The sequence below is a fragment of the Cervus canadensis genome, chromosome 31 (assembly GCF_019320065.1).
Source record: "Cervus canadensis isolate Bull #8, Minnesota chromosome 31, ASM1932006v1, whole genome shotgun sequence".
In the NCBI taxonomy this organism is placed as follows: Eukaryota; Metazoa; Chordata; class Mammalia; order Artiodactyla; family Cervidae; genus Cervus; species Cervus canadensis.
Genome location: NC_057416.1, coordinates 35,235,915 through 35,263,663, shown reverse-complemented (window position 1 = coordinate 35,263,663; position 27,749 = coordinate 35,235,915). Strand labels below are relative to the sequence as shown.

Sequence of the window (27,749 nt, the reverse complement as noted above, 5' to 3'; positions counted from 1 at the left end):
TTCTGTGGGAACTCCTGGTGGGGAGTGTGTGCGTCAGTCGTTCAGTTGTGTTGACTTTTTGCGACCCCATGGCCTGGGGCCCATGCCAGGATTCTCTGTCCATGGGATTTTCCAGGCAAGACTGTTGGAGTGGGTTGCCATCCCCTTCTCCAGGGATCCCAACCCAGGGATCAAACCCGGGTCTCCTGCACTGCAGGGAGACTCTTTACCTAACTGAGCCACCAGGGAAGATTCTAGAACCCATGAACTAACAGGCAAACCATCACCCTGTGCTCCCTGCCACAAAGGGGGCGGTTTGGGTGAAAAGATGGGGGACAGTGAGTGGACAGGGAAGGAGGTTCTGATTGGATAACACTGTAGCTGGGACAGAGGGCAGGAAGGGGCAGTGGGTACCATGGAGGAGGGAGCAGGCTACTGAGGATGCTGTTCCAGGATGAAGAGCAGATGTGAGTGGATGGATGAATGAGGGGCACGTCTGAGTCCTCGAGGAGGATATAAAATTAGCTCCAGTGGATTCAGGGTGCGTTCTTGACCAGTAAAGAACGGGGGGCAAGTGGGACTCATGGTCAGTGGGACTCTCTTGGGGGTACCCGAGAGAGAAAGAGAGAGAGAGAGAGAGAGAGAGAGAGAATGCATTGAATATCGAATTAGAGTTCCACTCCTGGACCATCCTTCACTGGCTGTGCTCCTTTGCAGGACTGGAGAGACATTCCTTACAACCTCAGTGTCTTTCTGAGGTCAGACCCCGGGAACTAGAGATGCTGTCCCTGCCAACATGCCCATCAAAGGGGCTCACCGAATTTCCAGCAGGACGTGGTCCACCACGATGCCGGCTGAGCCCCACGCCACAGCGTCATTGCTCGTGCTAAAGTCAGCTGAATCAGGATGAGGATTCAGAGCCCACATCCTCTGTCCTGCTCTCTAAGGGGCTGTGAGGCTTTCTGGTCACTTCCCTTCTCTCTGTGAAACCCTGGGGTTGGAGATTAACCTCCTGTCTCTGCCTTTCTATAGCAGGAGATGAGAAACAGTATCCAGTGTTCACACAGCACGTCCCTGCCAAGACTCTCAAAGCTCCGTATAAACATCAGCTCCACTTTGCAGCAGTCCTGGGCTTGAGAGCTTGTTATTATTGTAAGAACAGGGGAGCACAGGGGAGGTCAGGGCCAAATACCAAAGTTAATCTCGGACTGAGGGAGAAAAAATAGAAAAATACTCCCAGTCTAGCTTTCTTAATTCCAAAAGGTGCAACTTCAAATCCATATCATATATATTCCCTTAAAATTGTCTTTTCTTACATATATTACCTGAAATATCATTCATAAATGTCAAGCTACAGAACAATCCAGAACCAAATTTCATTTAAACCTAAATCATAAGACTTAAAAAAAAAAACCTGTCATGACTTTTTAAAATAATAAATGAATTCTTCTAATGATTCTTAATAATTAGAAAACATATTATTATAAAATTAATAATTATTAATCCCAAGAACAAAAGATAGTAAGAAACAAATATTCCTTGCTGGTGCAACCTCTGGTTGATCAGCAACCTCTGGGACACCCCTGGGATTTTCAGTTACCTCAAAGTCAGGTGTGAAATTCTTAAAACTAAATTAATGTCAGAAATTCCCTGGAGAGTCAGTGGTTAGGACTTAGCACTTTCACTGCCATGGACCCTGTTTAATCCCTGTTTGGGGAACGAAGATCCCTTATGCCATGTGATATGGAAAAAAAATCTAAATTAATGAAATTATTGTTGATTCATTTTAATCTTAAAGACAGCAACATGGCATATTATATTTTTCATATTCCCATTGGGGCTTCCCTCGTAACTCAGTCGGTAAAGAATCTGCCTGCAATGCAGGAGACCCAGAGTTGATCCCTGGGTTGGGAAGATCCCCTGGAGAAGGGCATGGCAACTCACTCCAGTATTCTTGCCTGGAGAATCCCCATGGACAGAGGAGCCTGGCAGGTTACAGTCCATGTGGTCGCAAGTGTCGGACATGACTTAGCAACTAAACCACCACCATATTCCCATTATATCTGAGTTGTCAAGGCCAAGAAATGGGATTTGTCATTAAAAGATGAGAAAGTCTATGAAGAGGGCACCAGGAAACGACATTTATTGAGTTCCCACTACCTGCCAGACCTCAGAGGATTCACATGCACACACATGATGCCGTTAAACCACCTAGAGACACTGCCGCTGGGTGTTGCCTTATTTCATAGATGAAGAGACCAAGGGTCAGAGAGGAAGTGACCTGCCAAGTTTATGCAGCAAGACTCTGGGTCCCTGACTCACTTGATTCTTTCTCAGGGTCCACATGAATCAGAAGACCATATGGCAGGGCCTCCTCTGCTAAGGTCAGAGTGAAGCCATGGAAAAGGAAGGAGATAAGATGGTGACAGAGGCTTAAGGTAAATCCCTAGACATATAGGTGCTCATGCAGGTTGTGGAAGATAACTAGGCTTTGGGGAGATGGCCCAGACCTTATAGCAAGGCCAACCTTTCTTTAGGTTTGTTTTTTTTTTTTAAAGCCAGCTTCTTGGTTTTCTCCTCCAAAACCAGCTGCAGGGATCCATACAATGAGGCCTCCATGTTTCTGAACTTACTGTGATCTAAAACAGGGATTCAGGGACTTCCCTGGTGGTGCAGTAGCTACGACTTTGTGCTCTCAATGCAGGGGGCCCAGGTTCAATCTCTGGACAGGGAACTAGATCCCACATGCCACAGCTAAGACCTGGCATAAGCCAAACAAGTAGGAGAAGGGGACGACAGAGGATGAGATGGTTGGATGGCATCATCGACTCAACGGACATGAGTTTGGGTGGGCTCCAGGAATTGGTATTGTTCAGGGAGGCCTGGCGTGCTGCAGCTCATGGGGTCACAAAGAGTCAGACACGACTGAGTGACTGAACTGAACTGAACTAATGAAATACACAGGAATCAGCTGTTGGAGAAACCACATTGGTCCAAGGTGCTGTCCTTGTAAGATTCAGGGAGCGTTGTGTCCCCGGGGTTGCCGGGGGTCTGGGACAGCAGCCACATTCAGCAACAGTAACACCTGGTCGCTCAGAACCTTCTGGCTCGTGGACTTTGCCCCCAGAGTTGAGGCCCATTGCCCTATATGGCCCTGGCACATAGTAGGTATTCAGGAGGCGCTAGTTGAGTGAATACACTTGACATCTGTTGTCAGAGTGATTATTCACAGGGTAACATCCAGGCAAAGGGCCAACTGTCCTGTCAGTGAGGAAGGGTTGGTTTTGTCTTCCATCCCCTTCAGGTGCTTGTGATGCGGTTTTCCTACCCTTGACAAAGACGAAGTGGAACCTGAGTGGCTGGGGCAGTGAAGACCTTTTCACAGAGTTGTAGTGAGTCCGTGTTAAGAATCTATTTCTGACTTCTAGGGTTTAGATTACTCTCTGGAAGTATGAAGACAAACAAGTTTGCAAGATAAAAATCAATAACACAAAAATAGCTCTCCATAGAGGACTTTCTCAGGATGTCACTAAATTTGTGCCTGTAAAGGTCTGCGGTTGGAAGGATAGAAGAGAAATGTCTAAATATACCAGACGAAGATGAAGGAAATAGAAGATAGAGCAGAGGAAGTGGGTTAAAAAACAAAACCAAACACCAGTCATCTCACTTGGGTATGCTGCAGGAAACCTGCTTCAGAACCAAGCAGGCAGAATTTTATTCTCTCTGTGGAAATGAACGAAGGAACATTTTTCAGTGTCTGAGAGGGCAACGAAAAAAGAGAGGTTTGGTCATTTTTGTCTTTATTTTTACTGGGGTAGACAGAGGTGATTGGAATGAGCTTCTTAGAGCTTTGCTCTGGTGTGAGAGCTTTGGGAAGTCATGTTTCTGGGAAACCTATTCATGTGGGTCACAATTTCTCCACCTTTATGGATCATGGAACCTCTACTGATCCTGCGGACCACACCGAAATGTCTCCTCTGCTTGGAAGACTTTCATGATTTGTCCCCCATTTCATTGTCATTATTGTAATAACTCAGTATCTTATGTATATACTTTACTTATGGTGTCTATCATATTACAGAGGTTATTTTTACACAATTAACACCAGATCCTCTCCTTGAAGGCAGGGTTGTATTTTATGCTCTGTATATCCTGAATCTAGCAGATTGCCTGGCCCTTAGTAGGTGCTCAATAAACCCTGTGGAATCTATGGAGTGACTCCCAGCCTCATTCTCTCCTAAATGCCTTTTTAGAACAGCTTCATGTGAGGTCCCAGAGGTTAAGGAAGGTTAACAGATGCTCAATAAATCTTAACATTGTCTTTGGCTGCTCTGAAACTGAGATCTGTGTAAAACACTAGTGCTAGTTTTTTAAAATGTCAGTTTTATCTTCTTTTTCCATCTGTTTCCTTTAGTCCTTTCCTTTACTCTTTTACACTTAATAAAAAAGAAAGTATAAAAGGAACATTGTGGTGGAGCTCCAATGCCTCCTCTTCCATGCAGCCCTCCCTGCCTGCCACCAGGCCAGAGATTCTCCTATCTTTTTTGCTCCCACACTGTTTGTACCATAACATAGCCCTTGTTGGCTAATACCTATTGTGACATTCCCACTCCAAACCCAATCTGTGTGAGTGGGTTCATAGCTTCATCATGTTCTCAGTGGTTTCTCCTACTTTGGATATTCCTCTAATTTAGAAATAGGGCTGGATGTTTTGTGCGAGGCTAGATGTGCAGACAGGCTCCAGCTGGGGAAAGCTGGTTCTAGCCAGATGAAGCAGACTCTTCTGTCTCCGGTAACAGGCGTAATGATACCCACTTTGCTAATTTAGAGAGGTTCAGAAATGTAAATGGATAAGAGCTATGACAACCCATTGCAAATTAATGCAATGAAACCATGTTACTCCTGTTACTTCTATGACATGGGAACCCAAGTTTCCAGCAGGCTTTTCTAAATGTCAGCTAGCCACTCGCCGCCCACCCGCCCGCACCCCCCCCCCCCATAGGTTTCTCTCGCTCTCTTCGGGGATTTTTAGGTGTCGGTTCTGTCTTGACCTGGAGGTGCACACCAGACCGCGATTCCAGGGGCCTTGCTTTGCTGGAGGTCGTTTCCAAAGAACAGCTGAAGCCCGAGAAAGACGGTTTCTTCCCTTCATGTCTAATCTTGTTCTCTTCGCCTAAAATGACTTCTTGTTTCCAAAATCTCAGGCAAGTGAGAAGTCCCTATACCTCAAAGGCCAAGGGTCCCCGACCGCTGTGTTATGTGTAAGACTGTAACCTCAAGGGGCAGCTGGAGGAGGTGTGTGTGGAGGCGTGAGAGTCTGTTTTATTTTTGCCAACGTCCTAAGCTTATTTACACTTCAACAGAAAAAATATTTCTTCTTTTTGTGAAAATGCAAATACTGGACTTCTTACTGACTTTTATGAACTCAGAATACCTTCAAATTCCATAGCCTCTAAAGTGCAAAAGTGGGATAAGTCCCAAGGAATGTATATTGAAAAATACATTTATTCATTTTATTTTTTAAAATTATTATTATTACATTAAAAAAAAAATCTGGCCATGCCAGGCAGCATGTGGTTAGTTCCCTGGCCAAGGATTGAACGCATGACCCCTGCCTCAGAAGCTTGGAGTCTTAACCACTGGGCAGCCAGGGAAGTCCCTATTTATTTAAATTGTATTTTTATACCTACATTCCCAGCTTATTATTTTCTCCTGAACATTTTTATTTGCAAGTAAAATAATATGCAGATCCATTTCATAATATGCTAACATATCCACCAAGTAAAGAATCAGAGAACTAGAAACTAGCAAAATTTATACTTATTACCCAAATCTGACCAAAAGCTTCGAGTCGGTGAAATCTGATGACCCCAGATGAGGTCCAGAAAATCTCCTTAGAGTGTTTTATCCTTTTATTTGTCTTTTATTGTTCCTTATAAACCATTAGCAGAAAGACCTGAATGAGTGTGCACTAAACTGGAACAGATAGCTAACTCATTTCAACATAAACAAGTGAAGAATGCTATGTACACATGTTAAAATTAAGTGATATAGCTAACATATCTAGATTTTAAATCTCTGGGAGAGTAGGTAATATCTGGACTTCTGGTAAAAAAGAAAAAAAAAAGTAATTGCTAACAAAACCAAAAAGTAAGAAGTTAAATCAACCTTTTCATTTCCTGTCAAAGAAGTACCAATATTTTCTCCTTTACACAACATAGGTATTACTTGAAGGGTAACTGTTTCCTGGCAACTCTAGAAAGAGCAGGAGACAGGCTGTGGTCAGGCTGAGTGCTGAACATCATTCCCTTGCTTTTGTGGATTCAGCATCTTGACCTGGGCTTCACCTCATTCTGAAGTTGATAGTGGGGAGGGGGGGCTCTGTCATCCCGTTTTCTCTTTCTAGAGAACAGCATTAAGGGAGGGGCAACATCCTAGGGAGGACCAGGGGGAGGAAGGGGAATTATTGTCCCTGATTTTCTTATTCGGTTGTCTTAGCTTCAGTGGGGTAAATTGCACTCTGGAACTTGCCCCCCTTTTCTCAAGTAGCCTAGGAACCGATGCTGGGGACTCAGAGTCAGGGTCACCTGCCCACCCACCCGCTCAGAGACCCCCCTCCAGGAGCAAGAAGACAGCGCCTACAAGCTTCCAGACTGACCTCCAACTTGCATGGAAGAAAATTTTAAAAAGAAACCCTTCCCCCAACACTCCCAAATGTCCCCTTGAAGAACTCAATGCACTCTTTAAAATAATTATTTTCCCATGGGAACCTTTCTCAGTGGAAAAGAGCTGTGACAATTAGACAGGAGGTACGGTCCTTGGACTCACAGTTACCTGTTTGAGCCACACGTTTGTTGTCATCAGCTGGTTCTTTTCATCCTAAGGAAAGGAAAATTAAATTCAAATCAAGTGAAACTGTGTATTGGATTTTTTTCTTTTTTTTTGGTCACAGAGACTTCTTGAAATCTTACCTTTGAGCAGTCCAAAGTTGGAAGGATTCTCAACTTAAGAACAGTTAAATGGCATTGAGTGAGTGTTAGTCACTCAGTTATGTCCGACTCTTTGCAACCCCTGGACTGTAGCCTGCCAGGCTCCTCTGTCCATGGGATATCCCAGCCAAGGATACTGGAGTGGGTTCCCATTCCCTTCTCCAGGGAATCTTACCACCCAGGGATTGAACCCGGGTCTCCTGCATTACAAGGCAGATTCTTTACTGTCTAAGCCACCAGGGAAGCCCGATGGCATTGGGACCCTACAATATTGGCTTATTTTGTTTAAAATGAAATAATAATGAGAGCAAGTAGCAGTTCCTTGTGGTGATATTTGTATAAATTGCATAACCAAAGGCACAGTAAGGGTGTGAAGCAGAATGAAATACTAGCTAAATGGGAGGTGGGCCTTGTATGATTTTATAGAAGGAATCTTGGGCTTTGAGTCAGTTCAGGGGAGGGGGTGATGATGAGTGGATATGGCCAATGGGGGAAGATTGTTCTGGGACTCTGGGGACCACAGTAGCATGATTTTGCAGAATTTGGGTTATCAAAGTTCACGGATTTCCCCAGGAAGCTCATGGCAGAAGTGTGAATCCAATAGGAAAATTAAGGCACGGGGGTGTGTCAGGGAAAGGTCTGGGGTCCTCAAGGGGTCCAGGAGGGAATGGGGTCACCCAGGGACTGTCTCCGGGGTTGTCACCGCGGCTCTCTCTGCTCCAACCCCTGCCCGCCCTGGCTTGGCCCAGAGGACACGGAGGAAGCCCCGGGCTCAGCCCTGTCTGCTCTTCACCTTGGCAGCTCCAGTAAACCCATCAGAGAGATGCCCTCCTAACCGTGGCCCACCTCCTTTCAGCAAGAAGTCCCCCCTTCCCCTACAACAGCGTTGCCATGAAAATAACATTCTCTCCTTGGGTCATTTCACTGGCTTCTCAGGGCAGGTTTTCTCTCACGCTGAGTTATTTTTAAGACTGAAATGGCAGACAGGAGGAAAGAAAACAAAATCAAATCTTAGCCTAGACAACGGGTGAAGGAATGCATGTTCTTTTCAGCTGAGGGCCAGGGATTACTCACCACATCTACCAGCTGAGAGATTTTCAATCCAAAGTAGACTTTTATGGTGTCGTTGGAGTGTAAGACGGGGCGAACCCATTTCTGGTAACCTTGGAATAAGTGTCTGAGCAGCGCATCTTCTTCTTCGGCTATGGACTTGAATCCCGCAGCGGCTGGACAAACAGGAGGGGACCTGAATTAACCGGGGAGGCGGGACAGCTGACCCCACATCCCCCAGCTGGACCGTCCTGTGTTTCTAGACAGCCTGATTCAGTAAGGCAAGACTAAGGCTACTGGGCTTCTCGGTCTACATTCTCCTATTCCACCTCAGCTCTCTCCCCAACCACACATAAATACTCTCCTTCTGTTTCTTTAATGTGGTCCCTGTCTGAGACCGTGGATGTTCACCAACCATCCTGTGGTCATCCTTCTCTGATGGACGTTAAGCTGAATCAATATGCCGTACGTCCTAAATTTACACAAGGCTATGTGTTGATTACATCTCAATAAAATTGGAAGAAAAAAATAAATAAAAGTAGGCTCTATACTCTTCCCTGGGGGAGAGCATGACAATCCACTCCAGTATTCTTGCCTGGAGAATCCCCATGGACAGAGGAGCCTGGTGGGCTACGGTCCATGGGGTCCTAAAGAGTCAGACACGACTGAAGCGACTTAGCGGGCATGCAGACTCTGTACTTTACCCAGAGCTTTACTTTCTCACAGGGCTTTCCCATCATGAGGTCATCACCTTGACTCCCAAAGGATCACCCACAGCGCCCCCCTTGTCCTCCACCACGGTCTCTGCCTGCATGCACTGCCCACCGCCGCGCCTGGCCTGGCCGCTCCACGTCCCTTTCACAATCTGTCTATATTTGTCTTTGTCTGTCCTGCCCTTGGGGTCCACGAGGGCAGGCACACTCCATGTTGTTTGATGATGTTCATCCAGCACGTAGCACGGTGCTCGGCCACACCAGGAGCTCACCGTGTATCTACTTAATGAATGAGCCAAGGGAGGGAGTGGCCAGGGCCATTTCCCATGCCTCCAGCCTGTGGTCACAGAACACCTGCCACGTGGCCCGTCTGCTCTGTTCCTTCCTCCTGCGCAAGACTTCCCTTACAACAGCCAGCTTCTTGACAACTCTTCTCTGCCCCTAAATGTTTGGAAGCCCTAATTTCAAGCTTTAACTCTCAAACTGAAGAAGTGGTTTAGGAATGTGGTCTCGAGGTTAGTTTTGTTTCTTTTCAGGGCTGTGCTATCCAATTCCAAACCAGGAAGATCTTCATTGTTTTATACATATTTTTTAATTAAAAAAAATTTAAAAATTAGTTAATTATGGCTGCACCAGCATGTGCAGGATCTTAGTTCTTTGACCTGGAATCAAACCTGTGCCCCCTGCATTGGAAGTTCAGAGTCTTAACCACTGGACCACCAGGGAAGTCCCTCCTTGTCGTTTTAACTATGCCCCCCTTCCTCTGTCCAGGATGCTCTTCAGTCCTAGAGTGACTCATTCCACACCCTCTGCTTTCCCACAGAAAGCCTTCTCTTCCCACTGACAGATGCACATATGATGGGCCAGGTCACGTGCAAGACACACCCCCACATTTGACCAATGAAAACCGTGAGATTCTTTGTGGGAAGAAAAGCAAAGTCGCACTCATTCCCCACAGATGCGTGGGACCTCCACTTCACCAAGGAGTGATGATTCTCAGCGTAGTTGGTAACCCCCTCCCGGGGTTAGCAGGGTGTGGACAATGGGGCTGATGCTCTGGCTGCCGCGCCCTTTCTCTTCTGCACCAGAAAGCTGATGGAGATGCATCTGAGTGGTAGAGGGGCGACCTTACATTTGCGCTTACTAACTCAAACGGCTGGGCTTTTCTGGTGGCTCAGTGGTAAAAAAAAAATCCACCTGCAATGCAGGAGATGTGGGTTTGATCCCTGGGTCAGGAAAGATTCCCTGGAGAAGGAAATGGTAATCTGCTCCAGTACTCTGGCCTGGGAAATACCAAGGACATAGGAGCCTGGTGGGCTGAAGCCCATGGGTTTGCACAGAGTCAGACTCAGCTGAGCACACTCACAGACACTCAAAGGGCTAACCAGTCTTAAACTTGGATACTTCATCTATTCTTAGCCAGCAGGACTTCATTGAAGAGCAGGTCAGTGGGTGGCGGCCAGGACAGCCCTCCGTACAGGCCCTAAAATGTTCCGGGAAATGTGGGCAGGGGGAGGAATAGAGAAGAGAAATTTCCTGAAGCCTTCTGGGAGAGGAAGCTGCCCTTCACGAATTCCCTACCGGACATCCGGGCTTAGCTTTCTTACAAATAGCAGGCAGCTCTGATGGCTCCCAGCTCCCCTGCGGGTACCGCCCTGACCTCAGACCCCATCACCTCCCCCGTGGATCCGTGTGCTGCCTGCTAATTGCCGCACTCACCCCTTCACGGTCCATTTTCCGCCCAGCAGCTAGATCATCGCTTAAAAGCCGGGGAGGATTATGTCAGCTTCCCGCTCAAACCCTCCCCATGGTTTCCCATCAAACTTGGGGAAAAACAGCCAGTTCTTACCAAGGCCTCCCAGGCCCTACAGGGCGCCTACCCGCTCCCACCCGGGCCTCGCCCCTCATCCCCAGGGCCTCGGACACACCACACACACCACACATACTACCCACACACATCACATACACACCACACACACCACACATACCACACACACCACACACACCACACATACCACACACATACTACACATACACATCACATACACACTGCACACACACTGCACACCACACACACCACACATACCACACACACCACACACACACACTATACTCACACCACACACACATCACATACACACCGCACACCACACACACCACACACACACTACACTCACACCACACACCATACACACCACACACACACTATACTCACACCACACACCATACACAGCACACACACCACACACACCACACACACACTATACTCACACCACACACCATACACAGCACACACACCACACACACCACACACACACTATACTCACACCACACACCATACACAGCACACACAGCACACACAGCACACACAGCACACACACCACACACACCACACACACACTATACTCACACCACACACCATACACAGCACACACAGCACACACAGCACACACACCACACACACCACACACACACTATACTCACACCACACACCATATGCAGCACACACACATCACATACACACCGCACACCACACAGAACACACACACAGCACACACCACACACACCCCACACACCATACACACCACACACACCACACATACCACACACATACTACACATACACATCACATACACACCACGCACACATCACACCCCACATACACCCCACACACATCACACACACACCACACATACATCACACACACACCACACACACCACACACACCACACACACACACCACACACACCGTACACACACTATACTCACACCACATACCACACACACCATACACACACTATACTCACACCACACACACATCACACACACACCACACATACATCACACACACACCACACATACATCACACACACACCACACACACCACACACACACATCACACACAGAACGCACACCACACACAGCACACACATACCACACACACACTATACTCACACCACACACCATACACACCACACACACACCACACACACATCACATACACACCATGCACACACTATACTCACACCACACACCATACACAGCACACACACCACATACACACCACACACACCACACTCGCACCACACACACCACACACACCACACACCCACCATTCACAACACACACCACACACATACCACACACACCTTACACACACTATCCTCACACCACACACCATACACACCATACACACCACACACAACACACACACACTATTCTCACACCACACACACCACACATACCACACACATACTACACACACCACACCCACCATACACAACACACACCAGACACACACCACACACACCATACACACACTACACTCACACCACACACACCACACACACATCACATACACACCACACACACCACACACATACCACACACACCACACACACACTATACTCACACCACACACCATACACAGCACACACACACACCACACACACCTCGCACAATACACACACCACACATACCACAAACACCAGGCACCACATACCACACACATCCCACCACACACCCACCATACACAACACACACCAGACACACACCAGACATACAACACATATACACACCACACATACCACACACACAGCAGGCACCATACCCACCACAAACACTACACACAACACACACACCACACTCATCACACACAACACACATGAAACACCCACCACACACACACAACACGCACCACTCATGCATGCCGTATGGGCTTCTTCGCTGGAACGGTCTTACGCCATCATGATTTTGGACGTGTGAGAAGCATCCTAAGAAGAGCAGAGACTGGGTCGCGGAACTTCCTTCCTGGCAGGATAACCTCACTGTCGGTTTGCAGGCAGTGGGAGTTGCGTGCTGGGAAGGGTCTCCTAAGACTGTGACCTGACCTTCCCCAGCCCCTGTGACCCCAAGCCCACCCCCTCTGAGAGGACGGCTGGACCCTGCTCTTCACCAGCTTCCAGAGGGAAGCGAGCAGATGTGCTCTCAGGACTGTGTGGGTTCTGACCCTGTGACCAACGTCAGAAGGCGAGTTGCCCTCTGAGTTGAGGAGGAAAAGGTGTAGCTCTGTCCTGGCTCTTATGGGCTGGATGTTTGTCCCATCAATTCCATATGTTGAAGCCCGAAACCCCAGCGTGATTGCATTTGGAAACATGCGTGCTCGCTAAGTCACTTCAGCCACACTTGACTCTTTGCGACCCCGTGGACTGTAGCCCGCCAGGCTCCTCTGTCCATGGGATTCTCCAGGCAAGAATACTGGAGGGGGTTGCCATTCCCTTCTCCAGGGCATCTTCCCGAGCCAGGGATCGAACCCACATCTCCTGCAGCTACTGTATTGACAGGTAGATTCTTTACCGCTGCGCCACCAGGGAAGGCAGCATTTGGAGACAGGACCTAAAAAGAGGTAATTTAGGTTAAATCCGGTTATAGGGGTGGGGCCCTAGTCCGACAGGGTTGGGGTCCTCATAAGAAGAGGAGGAGACCCCTGGACGCTCCTCCGGGTAGCACAGAGGGAAGGTCATGTGAGGACACAGCCAGAGGCAGCTGTTTACAAGCCAGGAGGGAGCTCTCACCAGACACCAAGCTTGCTGGCACCTTGCTCATGGATTTCTAGTCTCCAGGACTGTGAGAAAAGAAATCTGTTTCAAGCAACCCAGTCTGTGGTATTTTGTTATGGTGGCCTGAGCTGACTAGCACAAAAGGGCCTTGACCAAAACAGACCTTACCAACAAAGAGAAGATAAAGGCCAAAGGTTGGATGCTTTCTGCCTAGTATCTTCCCCAAATAGAAACTGAAGTCACTGATGTTATTGAAGCAGATGCAGAGGACAGGCCTGGAAAGGTTTCTGGTTTGTTCTTGTAAAATAGGATGTTATGAGGAAGGGCAAGTACTTCCATGTTGATTCTTCAAGGCTAGGGCCTCAATAAACATGAGATGATTCTAGGGAATGAGCAAACGAATAATAAATGCACAGAAGGTTACAATTTTCTTGAGGGGTGGGGGCACGGGACCAGCTCGTGGCTCCAGAAGTTGTGGAACCACAGATGTTCTCAGGATTTCCAGGACAAGTGGTCTCAAGAAGTAAATGGATTCCTTCTAATATACAATACAAATGGACTTATCTATGAAACAGAGATAGACTCACAGACATGGAAAAGAGCTTGGTGGTTGCCAAGGTGGGGGGTCAGGGAGGGAAGGCCTGGGAGGGTGGGGTTCGCAGATGTCAACTGTGATGTATGAGATGGATAGGGACTTCCCTGGTGGTCCAGTGGTTAAGAATCTGCCTTCCAACTCAGGGGACGTGGGTTTGATCCCTGGTCAGGGAACTTAAGATTCCACATGCTGCAGGGCCACTAAAGCTTCACACAGCAACTGCTGAGCCCTCCTGCTCTGGAGTCCATGCACCACAACTGAGAGAAGACTCCGTGCCACAGCTAGGGGACCTCATACGGCCCAGTGAAAAATCCCGCGTGCAGCAGAGAAGGTCCCCTGGGCCCTGAATAAGACCCGATGCAGCCAAGTTAATTAATCAGTTAATTTTACAAAAGGATGGCTAAACAACAGGGTCCCACTGCATAGCACACGTACCCATATTCAATATCCTATGATAAACCATAATGGAGAAGAATATGAAAAAGAATATATGCACGTATAATTGAATCACTTTGTTATATAGCAGACATTAGCACAACACTGTAAATCAACTGTACTTCCATAAAACTTCAAAAACAAATTACAAAAAGAAAGAGATGCCTGAGCAGTTGTGTGTAAACCCAATTTTTGCAAACAGACTTATATTTCAAACTCATTAGATAAGATCACTCTTCTAAGACACATCTCAATGATCCACTGACAAGTCAGAAAACTGCTCTTGGAAGATGAGTGAGCCTCCTCCCCGCTCTGCTGTGGGGGTTTCGTTCCCCAAAGTCAGCTTTCTGGGGGGAGGGATGGGAGAGCATTTCAGCATCAATTAAAGAGGAGAGAAAGATAAATGATAAAGACATGAAGACCATAGAGCTGGAAAGGACTTTCAAGACACGTAAGCCCCTCGCTTCACAGGTGAAGACCCAGGAGAGCTGGGAGGGGTCACCCAGAGAATGAGGGGCGCTGTGGTCTTCTGACTCCAAGTTGCCATCTTTTCCATCAGCTCATGAAGTTCTTCAAGGATTGGGGTGGCAAAGACTGTTCCTGCCAGCATGTCTCCCTGCCACATAAAATCTGCGCCAGCAGTTCACATCTATGAGTGCACATTCAATGTTACTGCTATTTTTGTTGCTGTGGGGCTAGCACTGTATTTTCCAAACTGTTGTTTCAAGTGGTGTATCTTTGGGGAGCGTGGTGTTCTTAAACCAGGTCCCGGGTGGTGTTTGTGTGGTCTTGGGGAGACACTCGACCCTGCTGAGAGTGTTCTGTAATCTGCCCCCCAATCTCCTTCTGCGGCAGGGGGCACCCAGCAGCCTGCTGCTTTGCTGTGGGTGGGCTTCTTCTCTGGGTGCTGCTCTGGGGTCACTCTCTGGGCGGGGGGCTGCCCAGCGCTTTACAGTCACAGAACAGAGCCATCCTGCTTCAGGCTGGACAACGGTCTCCCCACGTTTCCCTGTAGCTTCCCCAACACACACACACACACACACACACACACACAGTCTAACATACACATACATCTTCAGAGAGTGTGCGCTGCCTGTTAGAAATGCTTTTCACCATCTCTTTTGGTGAAAAAGGAATTTTGTTTTCCCCCGGAACTCCTTTCTCTCCCTTTCTTCTATTCTCCCTAGTCTTTTTTTTTTTTGCCTGCCATGTGCCTTGCGGGATTTTAGTTCTCTGACATGGGATTGAACCCTTGGCCTCAGCTCTGTGAAAGCACAGAGTCCTAACCACTGCACCGCCAGGGAACTCCCAGTTCTACTTGACCACTTTGCCTTGGTTTTCTTCATCAAAATCTTTCCCCTGGGACCAGATAAGCAGTCCCGCAGGCAGAGGGCAAAAAAAAAAAAGGTGAACCAGAGTGCACCTGAGAGCAATGTGGACAGACAGACAGACAGACAGGGCTGCAGCGCCCTCCTGGTCCTAGTGACTTCCTCCGCTTGAAACTGGGCGGGGGCCGTGCTGCAGGAGGGCTCACTGCCCTCGGCTCAGGCCACCGAGTCTCTTGCCAAACTCATCACTCAAATGGAATGAAGAACCTAATTAATACTTATCCACATGGAGAGGCCCCGGACTCAGACTCAGAGACGAGAGCCTGCTCCCAATTCCAGGCCGTGAAAACGGGGCCATAGATGATGGGGAAGGTCCAGCCACCCACACACTCTGTGCCTCCAGGGTCTTGATGTCCATAAAACAGCCACAAATGCATCCCCTTATTGCCAATATTTGCTGCTCCCCCAAATACAAAAAGATCCGGCGGGTAAGCTGCACCCTTGATTGGAGAACAGGCCTTCACCCCTGCCTGCAGCAGAGAAGGGATCCGGGTAATGGTAACTAAAGCTACCCTGGGATCAGGCGCTGACGGTGATGAGCTTAGGGCTCGCTCCACGCCAGAGGGTGGAATCGAGACAGATTTGGATCGGGTGCCCACAACCAGCTTGAGACAAATTTTTCTTTGGAACCTACGACTTGAGGCTCTGCTCTCTTTATTCCTCAGGACTATTTCCTCTCCTTTCTTTGGAGGCTCAGACTCTGCGCCCTGCTCAATCCCACATCAATAATCACTTTTATAAAAATTTTGGCAAACTCTCTCACACAGAAATATGTATAATTGATAAAACTTAATAGATAATAAAAAGACAACAAAGTAGTGAATATAACTTAAAAGAAGCAGACTCGCAGGTAAAGAGAACAAGCCAGTGGTTACCAGCGCAGACAGGGGAGGGTGATATGAGGCAGGGGATAAAGATGAACAAGTTATTAGGTATAAAATAAGCTATGAGGACATATGTACAGCACAGGGAATATAGCCAATCCTTTAGAGTAACTACAATCGAAGTGTGGCTTTCCCGGCAGCTCAGTGGTAAAGAATCCACCTGCCTGTGCAGGAGATGTGGATTTTTATCCCTGGATCGGGAAGATCCCCTGAAGGAAATGGCAACCCACTCCAGTATTCTTGCCTGGGAAATCCCAGGGACAGGACTACAGTCCACGGGGTCGCAAAGAGTCAAACACGACTTTGCAACTGAACACCACCACAAAGGGAATATCACCTTTAGAAACCATGAATCAGGGCGTCCTTGGGGCTCGGTGGTGAAGGCTCCACCTGCCAAGGTAGGAGAGATGGGTTCGAGCCCTGATCCAGGAAGATCCCACATGCCTCTAAGCCCGTGGGCCACAACTGCTGAGCCTGTGCTCTAGACCCCCAACAAGAGGAGCCGCCGCAGTGAGAAGCCCGGGCACCACGTCGAGGAGGGGGCCCTGCTCGCCGCAACTAGAGAAGAGCCCAGCAATGAAGATCCAGCACGGCCAAAAATAAACAAACACAATAATTAAAAAATTGAGAGTCACCACATTGTACACCTGTAACATATAGTATAAATGAACCCCGCTTCAAACTTCATAGGTGAAACTTCCCATGATTATTTATGATTTTACTGAAAATGCCACCCCTGGTTATTCTCAGCTAGGAAAGAAAACAGATAATTGAAGAATTTCAAATCTCAGCAAGTATTGTTGAGAGAGGCATATACTTTGTTTAACACCTTTTGGAGTATTTTGGTTTTGCCTTTCATTCATTATCACTACCTCATCCCCAAAAAAATCTTACCACAGTCTCTTCTGCCAACATGTATAGCTAGCCCTCAGGATGGACTCAAATAATAAATATTTAATGGCTTTTGGCTAGTATGAGAGCTTCTCAGAACAACTGTTTTATTCCTCCATGCATCCCCCATACTGGAACAATTCCTAGGATGTGGTAGACCTTCAATAAATATTTTTTCAATGAATAACACACATCATCTTTTGTTAAGAAGGATGGGAAGAGGAATAAGATACTGTCCCTATTTCTGGAGTAGTAGACAAATGTGTGGCCATAGACAGCAATCCTTCCACCAAGACCAGATAAACAGAAATGAGGGCTTGTCCCTTGTCATTTGAAAAAGGTAGCTTTGTGTAAGAAAAGGAAACTCATCGTTTTCTTTATGATGAGTAGAGAAGTTAAAGAACTTAAGGAAAGGTGGCACAGATCTAAAAATAGAAAGAGACTCTCCAGTGGATCTAGAAACGCTCACAGACTCCAGAGTTACCGCAGGCGACTACGTGAACTTGTTACAGATCCGTGACAGGTGCACACAGCTAGGCACACATTTCTAGACTCCCGCAGCACACATACAAAAGCCGGGGGCCAGGCTCTCGTCCGATTCCAACCGTCTTAGGCAACTGTCACTGCATGCAGAGAAGCAGGCATGGGTGAACCCGCTGAGGGTGACCCTGAGGGGTTATACTAACCAGCCCTGCTGACCCGGGAGATGGTTTCTCTGCCGAAAAGAATGTTAGGAATCAATTCCTGCATAGGAAATAGGATGCTCTAGTAATTAAGGCAGAAAAACACCAGATGTAAATTGCATAGAAGCTGATTATGTGTATGATTAATTGCACGCTAAAACACACAGAAGTTTATTATTATTTTTATGATTGGCAAGGTGCACTGCAAGTTTAGGATCAGTAGAGGCAAACTATTTAGAATGGACAGACAACAAGGTCTTACTGTGCAGCACAGGGAACTATATCCAGTCTCTTGGGATTAAAAATAATGGGGGGAAAAGCACTTTAAAAAATGTATATATTTGTATAACTGGGTCCCTTTGCTATAGAGCAGAGACTGACCAACACGGTAAATCAACCACACTTCAATAAAAAAAGACTTTGAAGAAATCAGATTTAGTGATATTTCAAACTGGATTCAATGCTCTCTGCACTTAGAGACGACTCTGTGTGTTTCTGAGCCCCAGGTTTGAGCACAGGCCACGTTTTGAACATATAATAATGTTCGGGTGTGTGTGTGAGTCACAGGATTTTAAATCCAAGCGTTATTTAAGGACTTGGGCAAGTCGATCTCAGTGCCTCTGGTTCTCCATCTGAAAATGACAATACTTACATGTGGCCAAAACACTAGTTACAAATAAATACAAACTGCTACAGGAACTACACTGTTTTCTCACCATCTGTCTCCTGGCTCCGTATGGAATCTGGTGTCAGGGGAAGAGCTTGCTGTTCTTAAGTTGCAGGAAAAGTGAAATGATTTCCACACCCAGAAAGCTGGCAGGTGATGTTGACCACGTTTCCCTAAACTTCCCAGTTATTTTCTCCCACTTTCCTTTCATGCCCTCTGTCTCCTTTATTTGTCCTCATTCTTTATTAAAAATGCCTTTATTTTCTGGTGGAAGATAGTCACAGAAAACTCACACCACTTCACGGACATTTGCTTAACTGTGATATAAAAAAACATACTAAATACACCTACATACACAAATTTATAAAAGTATTTCTATATCTGCACGATATTTTGGACAATGAAGCATCTATGCACAGGTATAATGATAATAAATACGATACTAAAATGTTGATATAATCAATCCCTATGCCAAATACTTTAACAATTCTCTGAGTATCATTCAGTGCACTTGATAACATTTCCCCTGCTTTCATATCTTCCTACCAAGCTCATAGTGACTCCAAAGGAATAAGAGAGTCAATGGCAAAAGTACAAACATTACAGAATTCATATGATTTCTTTAGCAATATACAGACTTCATGGAATTACTCATCGGAGCTACATTTTTAAAGGTTATCTCAAAGATTAACCTAAAAATACCTACACATCACATTTTTTAATCCTGATGTTATCAGCACCAGCAATGATCAAGTTTTCATTTGCTTCGACCTGAGCTTACCTGAGTGGGTGACCCCAAGGGCGCTGAGCACCAGGATAAAGGCTGCTAGCATAATGATGCCGGCTTGAGAGAGATAATGCCTTCCTCCTCTTTAACAGCAGGATCTTTCCATCAGAAAGGGGGGTTTTGAAGAGAAAACGCAGAGCTTCAAAGTCCAGAGTGGAACCCAGAGGACGCGGACACCTGGAGAGGGTAAACCAGGCTCAAACCGGCTCGGATCAGCCCGAGGTCTCTGAAAGCACACCTCACTGATTCCCAGTCAGCTGTCAGATCGTGTAAGTCTGAGAACTATCTCTGGGTCCTAACTCCTGACTTATTAATTCACTCTCCCGCCAAGAGACGCAGGGCAAGGGAGAGGGGGTGAAGGGTGAAGCCGGACAACTCTGAGGGCTGTGTGCTGTTTTGCTCATGGTTGGAGATCTGTGTAAAAGAGAAAAACCGTGAATGAAAACACGCAACACGAAAGCCAGGGCAAGTTTCTCCTCCAGCGTTCTCCGTCGTCTTTCGTTTTGGACTTGCAGCTTAAGAATAGTGAATATGAGTCAAAAGCTACAGATCCCAGGTATAAAACAAGCACTGGGGGTGTTTGTACATGGAGACGGTAGTTAGTAATGCTGCTGTGCCCAGTCACTCAGTCATGTCTGACTCTTTGTGACCCTACGGACTGCAGCCTGCCAGGCTCCTCCGTCCATGGGATTCTCCAGGCAAGAATTACTGGAGTGAGTTGCCACGCCCTTCCCCCAGGGGATCTTCCTGACCCAGGGATCGAACCTGCATCTCCTGCATCTCTTGCATCACAGGCGAATTCTTTATGGCTGAGCCACCTGGGAAGGCCATAGTTAATAATTCTGTACTGCATATTTGAAAGTTGCTAAGAGAGTAGATCTTAAAAGTTCTCATCACGAGTAAAAAACTTTCTGTAACCATGTGTACTTATGGGTGCTAACTAGACATTGTGGTGGTCATTTCACGATGTATACAAATATCCAATCTTTATGTGGTGACCCTGAAACTAACACAGTGCTGTATGTCTATTGCCCCTCAGTTTTTAAAAATTTAATTCTATTTATTTATCTATATTTGGCTGCACTGGATCCTCACTGCTGCTCCCGGGCTTTCTCTAGTTGCAGCGAGCTGGGGCTACGCTGCAGCTGTGTTGCATGGACTTCTCATTACGGGGGCTTCTCTCATTGCAAAGCTGAGGCTCTAGGGTGTGCGGGCTCAGTTGTTGAGGCTCATGGACTTAGTTGCCTCGAAGCACGTGGGATCTTCCCAGACCAGGGATCAAAACCTGTGTCCCCTGCGTCGCAAGGCAGATTCTTAACTACTGGGCCACCAGGGAAGTTCCACATCTCAGCTTTTAAAACGAATGACTATGCCCTTCACTGCCCTTGTCTAGGGGTTCTGGCGTGCTTCACGATCAGAGCATCCTCCGGGTTTCGGATCCCAGGGCCCGCAGATAATCCACAAGAGAAAGAACAGTCGGAGTACTGTCTTTTTCTGTATCGCTCCCAGGACTTGGAGGCGGAAATCTCCACCTCCTCTTTGGATTCACCTAGTCCACAGTTGGTCTGATTTTCACCTAGCTCAGCGCTGTCCACACACAGAGGGTCCTCAAGAAATGCAAATCTGCTGATCAGACAAGAGTAGGTGAGGGCTGGAAGGAGAAGAGACTGGGTGGGAGCAGAGTCCCCTGATAGGGCCCCAGTGCTGGAGTAGCAACCTCTGGGTGCTGCCAACCCACCCGGCCACACTGATTTAATCCAATCGAAAATTTCCCTCTACCTCATTAAGGCTCCTCTGTGAGCATCGGTGACTTCCAAACACCTGGTGATGCTCAGCAGGGTGCCAGCATAAAGTCCCAACAGTCTTGCCAGGAGAGGCAGGACCACGTTCCCTCCTCCAGCTCCTTCCTTTCTTCACTCCTCCAGAAACCTGCCCCACCCCCCCAGGCGGTGGAGCCCTCCCCAGACCACAGGCTCTTCAGGCTGGCCAGACCGAGAACTCTTACCCTCTCTCCCCAGCATCCCCAGGGCCCACTGCATGTGAGAGCTTCAGGACGAAGAGGAAGGAAACAATTAGACACTGATCTCCCATCCATCTGAACCGCTTTCCAGGCCTGCTGCGAATTTACAACGGTCTCAGGAATCAATTAGTCACTAACCCAGGGGTGCAGGAAGTGTTGCCTTTCTTCATTTTCCATAAATCAAAGAAAATGGAGCTTGCCATTCCACTGAGCAGGCAGGAAATACCATCTCTGTCATTACAGGAGCTCCGGCCTCCTGGCTCAGCAGCAAAAGCATTGGGAAGGCCTTTGCGGCCCCCAGCCACAAGCAGGCTGTCACCTCTGGTCCATCTTGACCACAGCGGAGGATCGAGGGCAGCCACATGGTTCTGGTGGAAAAGGCGGCTCTGTTACCCTTTCCCGGCCAGAAAGTCTGGGTGACAGGGTCCCCTAGTCGCTGGTCCCCGCTGCTGGAGGGGCCGGCCTGTCTCTGGGACTTTCTGGCCCATCTCCCTTTAGAAGACACTCACCTCATCTCCATCCTGCTCTAAATACCTCAAATAATCCCTTCAGTGAGTTTACACTTGCGGTGAAAGCTGACATCAAACAGGAAGAGAGGTTGTCTTTGATGGCTTCTGCTTTCAGTCTCTGTAGACGTATGGAGCCCTAGCCCCTTTCTTGGGAAATGTAGGGGAGAGAAAACTACAGAGAAGACAAATTTGTATCAATTCATGTCTCAAAAAATCATCCTGCATGGAGCCAGCGTGTGCTCTCCCTCACCTGTTCTTTGCTAAGTCGTGTCCAACTCCTGTGACCGCATGGACCGTAGCCCACCAGGCTCCTCTGTCCATGGGATTCTCCAGGCAAGAATATGGGAGTGGGTTGCCACTTCCTTCTCCAGGGGATCTTCCCGACCCAGGGATCAAACCCACGTCTCCTGCGCCGGGAGGTGGACTCTTTACTGAGTGAGCCACCAGGGAAGCTCAAAAAACATGTGCACTTGGGCACACACACACCCCTCTAATCAGCAGGGGTCTGTCCCAGCAGACAGCCCTTCTCCTACTCAATCATACTCCTCAGCTGCATTGGAACTTTGTGACCCCATGGACTGTAGCCCGCCAGGCTCCTCTGTCCATGGAATTCTCCATGAGGCTACGACACCGGAGTGGGTAGCCCATCCGTCCTCCTAATTTACTTATTTTTTAATTCTTAAATTTAAGAATTTCCTAGTTTTTCACTCTAAATTCCTAATTCACTTACAATTTATAAATAAACTTAATTAACATATTAAAGTTAACTCATTAAACTTAAGTTAATTCTAATTTGGTTTAAACCTTGACTAAAACCAAGACCCTGAGAGGTTTTACCAAACTTACAGTAAAACCAGACGTTTTTTCTGCTTCTGCACTTGTGTGACAGGCTCGCAGTAGTAACATTTCTCATTATGCGTAGCGATTTGAAAATCATGGTTTTAAAATAAGTGTCGAATTCTTCGCTGAGCTCAAAGAATGAAAGCCAAGGGCTCCTGGGGGCCTTTGTGCTCCTTCGGGTCCGCGGAGCAGAGCCCGGACCGGCGAGGACTCAGCGGCGCGCGGTGCAGTGGGCGCCGACGCCCCCTGCTGGACTGTGGTCAGACTGCAGGTTACCCCAACAGGCCTCTTTCCGATGGGTGTGTACTTTAGATGGCATTTGTTCCTTAAATTTTAAATTAACAAATAAAATAGCAAAACAAAAACAGTCTGCCTGAATTCAAAACTAAGCACCTGAAGACATGGGCTGTTGGTCCAACAGTTCCGGAGAACCCATTCGGGGCCGAGTTGATGCCCCGACCACAGGGAGTCAGCCCAGCCCCAGTGCTGGAGGGATCCGCTCTCCCAGGCCTGGCGTTTGTCCAGAAGGAGGGTTTGAGCAGGAAGAAGCCATCTGTAAAGTCATTACCCACACCAGCGCTTCCCAGTCATTCTGGGATGCTTTCCCTGGGGGTTCTGCTTTGGTGGGTCTGGAAGGCGGCCCGTGTGGCTTATGGACCACAGACCACTGACCAGCATCCTCTTCCAAGTTCGGGTACCGCAAGGACCCAGAGAAAACACTCGATGACAGGGAACTAACCACATGAAACCACCGGGAGGAGGAGGAGGAGCGTGAGAGCAGCCAGACCACGAGGACCCAAAGGCCCAGCGGCCTTAGAACTTCTGTGTTCCCTGGAGGCTGGCTCTAACACCAGAGGCGACACCCCTGGCTCGGGCGGGGTGGGGGGGGGGTGGATTTCTCGTTGTTTTTCTGCTAAAAAATTTCTTTTTAAGAAGACAATTCGGATTATACAAATATTTGACCCTTCATGTAGTGGATGGGCTTCCCTTATAGCTCAGTTGGTAAAGAATTTGCCTGCAGTGCAGGAGACCCCAGTTTGATTCCTGGGTCAGGAAGATCCCCTGGAGAAGGGAAGGGCTACCCACTCTAGTATTCTTAGGCTTCCCTGTGGCTCAGCTGGTAAAGAATCCGCCTGCAATGCAGGAGACCTGAGTTCCATCCCTGGGTTGGGAAGATCCCCTGGAGAAGGGAAGGGCTACCCACTCCAGTATTCTGGTCTGGAGAATGCCATGGACTGTATAGTCCATGGGGTTGCGTGGGTAGATCTCATTTTGGAAGACTGAAAAATAAGGCAGAAGGCAGGGAGCTTTTATAGGATAAAGAATAAAAAACAAGAAAGAGGACAATGGAAAATATCCAATTGGCTGGGGCACCAGGGTCAACCTGATTTGGATGGGAAGCCCCGCGTTGGGTGGTGAGTGGGGTCACTGACTCACTGACTGCATTTACCCTGTGAATCCGGGTCAAGTGGCCTTTAGGGCACACGAGAGTCACCTAAGTTTCTCTTCACTACGGTGGCACCCCACCCAGGAGCAGCGCCATCATGGGCCTGGAAATGCCCTTCAGCACGTGTCATCTCATGCCTCAAACCTTGTTTGGCTTCCCGTCTGAGGGCTCCCTTCGTCCTCTTTGAGTGACACGAGCTACCTGCACGGTGGTCATCATTTTTCAGGGCTCTCTCCCGGTCAGGGTGACAGCTGAGCCACCCCTGGTCTCTGATTTCCCAAGGCCTCTCACCAGGCCGAGGCAGGCTACTTCCTCCTAGGCGCTGCGTCCTCAGTAGTGGGGCTTGCTTCAAGCTGTGGGACAAGTGGTCAGAGAGCCAGGCTCCCCGCTGGCCTGGGGAACAGGATCCTGTGGATTCTGCTTGTTCTACAAAGTAAACTCTGCAGTCAGAGGCGCTTCCTTGCCCCTCCTGGTGGGGGTGCCTCCGGGTGGGCCCTGGACCCAGGCGAGTGGACCCAGGCGAGTGGACCCAGGTGCCCACAGCAGATGTGCTGAGGGACCTCCAGGGGCTGAAGGGAAAAAGGGCCAGGGGTGGAGGCCAAATTTGTAACCAGGGGCAGAGGGCACCCCTGAGCCAGGGGTAGGGACCGGGTCTGAAATCCTCAGGAGCAGCAGGGAGGGAGGAAAGTTGGAAGGAAGAAAGGAGAGCGTGGGATCTCAGTCGTGGGCACACAGCTGGCCGCTCTGCGATGGCTTTATTGAGGCTCAGACAGCGGTGTGGGGGCGAGTGGTCCTAGTTAATCACCCTGGGCCAGGGTTAATTGCAGGTAACTCTTCAGTTATCATCTACAGAAGGGCTGTGGTGTGTGGGCAGAACCCTGACCTACTCTTAGGAACCCTGCATTTGCCCCTAATTAATCATGTGATCTTGGATGAATAATCTGTTGTGGTGTCAGATTCCTCCTCCATTGGGTGAAGATGCTGGATTAGGTTAGTTGTTCTCAATGTTCCCTTGGGGAGCTTTTCAAAAACATTGATGCCTGGTGTTGCACCCAGGCATTTTAGGCCAGATTTTAACTGGTTTACTGAGAGGCCTGGGAGTCAGATATTTTTCTAAGCTCTCCAGGTGATTCTAAGCCATAGCCAGAGTGTTGATCCACAGACCAGAAGAACTCTGGGTCCCCTTTGGGTTTGAAATTCTATGAGTCTAGATGGTAAGTAGGGAGACCAACCATCCCGGTTTGCCCAGGACTCTCCCAGTTTTAAAACTGAAACTCCTTGGCCCCAGCAACGTCTGAGTCTCAGGCCATGGTCTACATCCCTCCCTGTCTGACATGGTACAAAAGGAGGGAACAGAGGCCTGCTCAGAGCTTTCCGCGGTGTGTTGTAAGCGTGGGTCTTGTGTGTGAGGTCACCAGGCCTGTTGGTAAGCAAATGTATGACTCGGCCGCTTGCCTGCCTCATAATTGCTGTGTGTGCAGCTAAGTACACATCTGGATAAAGCTTACCTCCTGCGATTTCTAAAGATTATACATCAACCATCCTAGCCTATTTCCTGTTCTCCAACCTGATGCTTTGAGAAAGCATGCTTTTATTTTTTCTTTCTGACTCTAGTAAAAGGAAGAAAAAGTAAGAGCAGAATAGTTTTAAAAGACATTCATTCACTCAAATCTATCCAGCCTCTGCCTTCTCTGCCCCACGTCCATTCTACACCAAGTCATATTCTTTCTACCTCCAAGACATCTCAAACATATCCCTTCCAACTGCCCCACGTCTATCACCCCGGGGCAGCGGTTCTCATATTTGAGGGACATCAGAGTCCTCTGACAAGCGTGTTACGATGATAATTCCAGGGCTGGAGTTTCTGATTCAGGAGGTCTGGGGTGGGACCGATCTTTCATGGTTCCCGTAAGATCCCAGTTTCCAACAAGGTTCCAGGTGTTACCCACTACATTCAGGGTGATGCGTGGAGATCTGGCAGGTGGGGCTGCAGACTTCAGAAGAGGGACATGACTCTCGAGCCATGGACTTCCAAAAAAAATTTGTGGTGGAATACACATAACATAAATTTACCATCGTGACCATTTTTAAGTGTACAGTTTGGTTGTGTTAAGTATGTTCACGGGGGTGCAGCCGTCACCACCACCTGTCTCCAGAACTCTTTTAACCTTGAAATGGAAACTCTGTCCCCATTAAACTATAACTCCCCATCCTCCCCCATCCCAGCCCTGGCAACCACCATTCTACGTTCTGTCTCTGAGGCAGAATGATAGAGCTTTATTTGCCTCTGTCTTTTTGTGACTGGCTCATTTTGAACTGTGGCATTGGCGAAGACTCTTGAGAGTCCCTTGGACTGCAAGGAGATCCAACCAGTCCATCCTAAAGGAAGTCAGTCCTGAATATTTATTGGAAGGACTGATGCTGAAGCTGAAACTCCAATACTTTGGCCACCTCATGCAAAGACCTGACTCATTTGAAAAGACCCTGATGCTGGGAGAGATTGAGGGCAGGAGGAGAAGGGGACAACAGAGGATGAGATGGCTGGATGGCATCACGGACTCGATGGACATGAGTTTGAGTAAACTCCGGGAGTTGGTGATGGACAGGGAGGCCTGGCGTGCTGCAGTTCATGGGGTCTCAAAGAGTCAGACATGACTGAGCGACTGAACTGAACTGAACTGAACTGAACTATTTCACTTGACGCTGTTTTTTCAAGTCCATCCATGTTGCAGCCTGTGTCAGAATTTCCTTCCTTTTTAAGGCCTGATAATATTCCATTAACTGTATAGACAACATTTTGCTTATTAATTCACCCATCAATGGACATTTGGGTCGTTTCTGCCTTTTGTGAATCATGCTGCTATAAACATGGGTGTGCAAATGTCTCTTTGAGTCTCTGGTTTCAGTTCTTTTGAGGTGGAAGTGAAACTGCTGGATCATATGGTATTTCTATTTTTACTTTTTTTGAGGACCCTCTATACTGTTTTTCATAATGACTGAACCATTTTACACTCCCATCTGCAGTCCACAAGCATTCCAATTTCCCCACATCCTCACCAACACTTGTTATTTTCTGAATTTTTGATAAGCCATGCAGGGCTTTGGCATTTTTAATATACTTGATTAAGGAAATTTGAGAGATTGACATTTAAAAAAATCCTTAGTGAGAACTTAATGCAGGAGAAAGCATAAACATATTGGGTTGGCCAAAAAGTTCATACTAAACCAGTGTGAACTTTTTGGTCAACCCAATACTTTGAAACAGAAACTTTCTGACATGTTTTGACAAGAATTCTTACATCCTCTACCTTTC

The 27,749-nt window shown here is 47.7% G+C and overlaps 1 protein-coding gene across 1 annotated transcript in view; it reads right to left on the bottom strand.

The window, feature by feature from the left end:
- The window catches only part of CHRNB3 (cholinergic receptor nicotinic beta 3 subunit), a 30,133-nt gene extending 10,339 nt beyond the window's left edge, over positions 1-19,794 (bottom strand). The window contains exons 1-3 of the mRNA XM_043454357.1: positions 19,615-19,794; positions 8,043-8,194; positions 6,814-6,858 (exon numbers count right to left, since the gene is read on the bottom strand). Of these exons, the coding sequence (XP_043310292.1) occupies positions 6,814-6,858; positions 8,043-8,194; positions 19,615-19,666 (249 nt within the window). The 5' untranslated portion in view covers positions 19,667-19,794. The remainder of the gene's footprint in view (positions 1-6,813; positions 6,859-8,042; positions 8,195-19,614) is intronic.
- Positions 19,795-27,749: the final 7,955 nt, after the last annotated feature.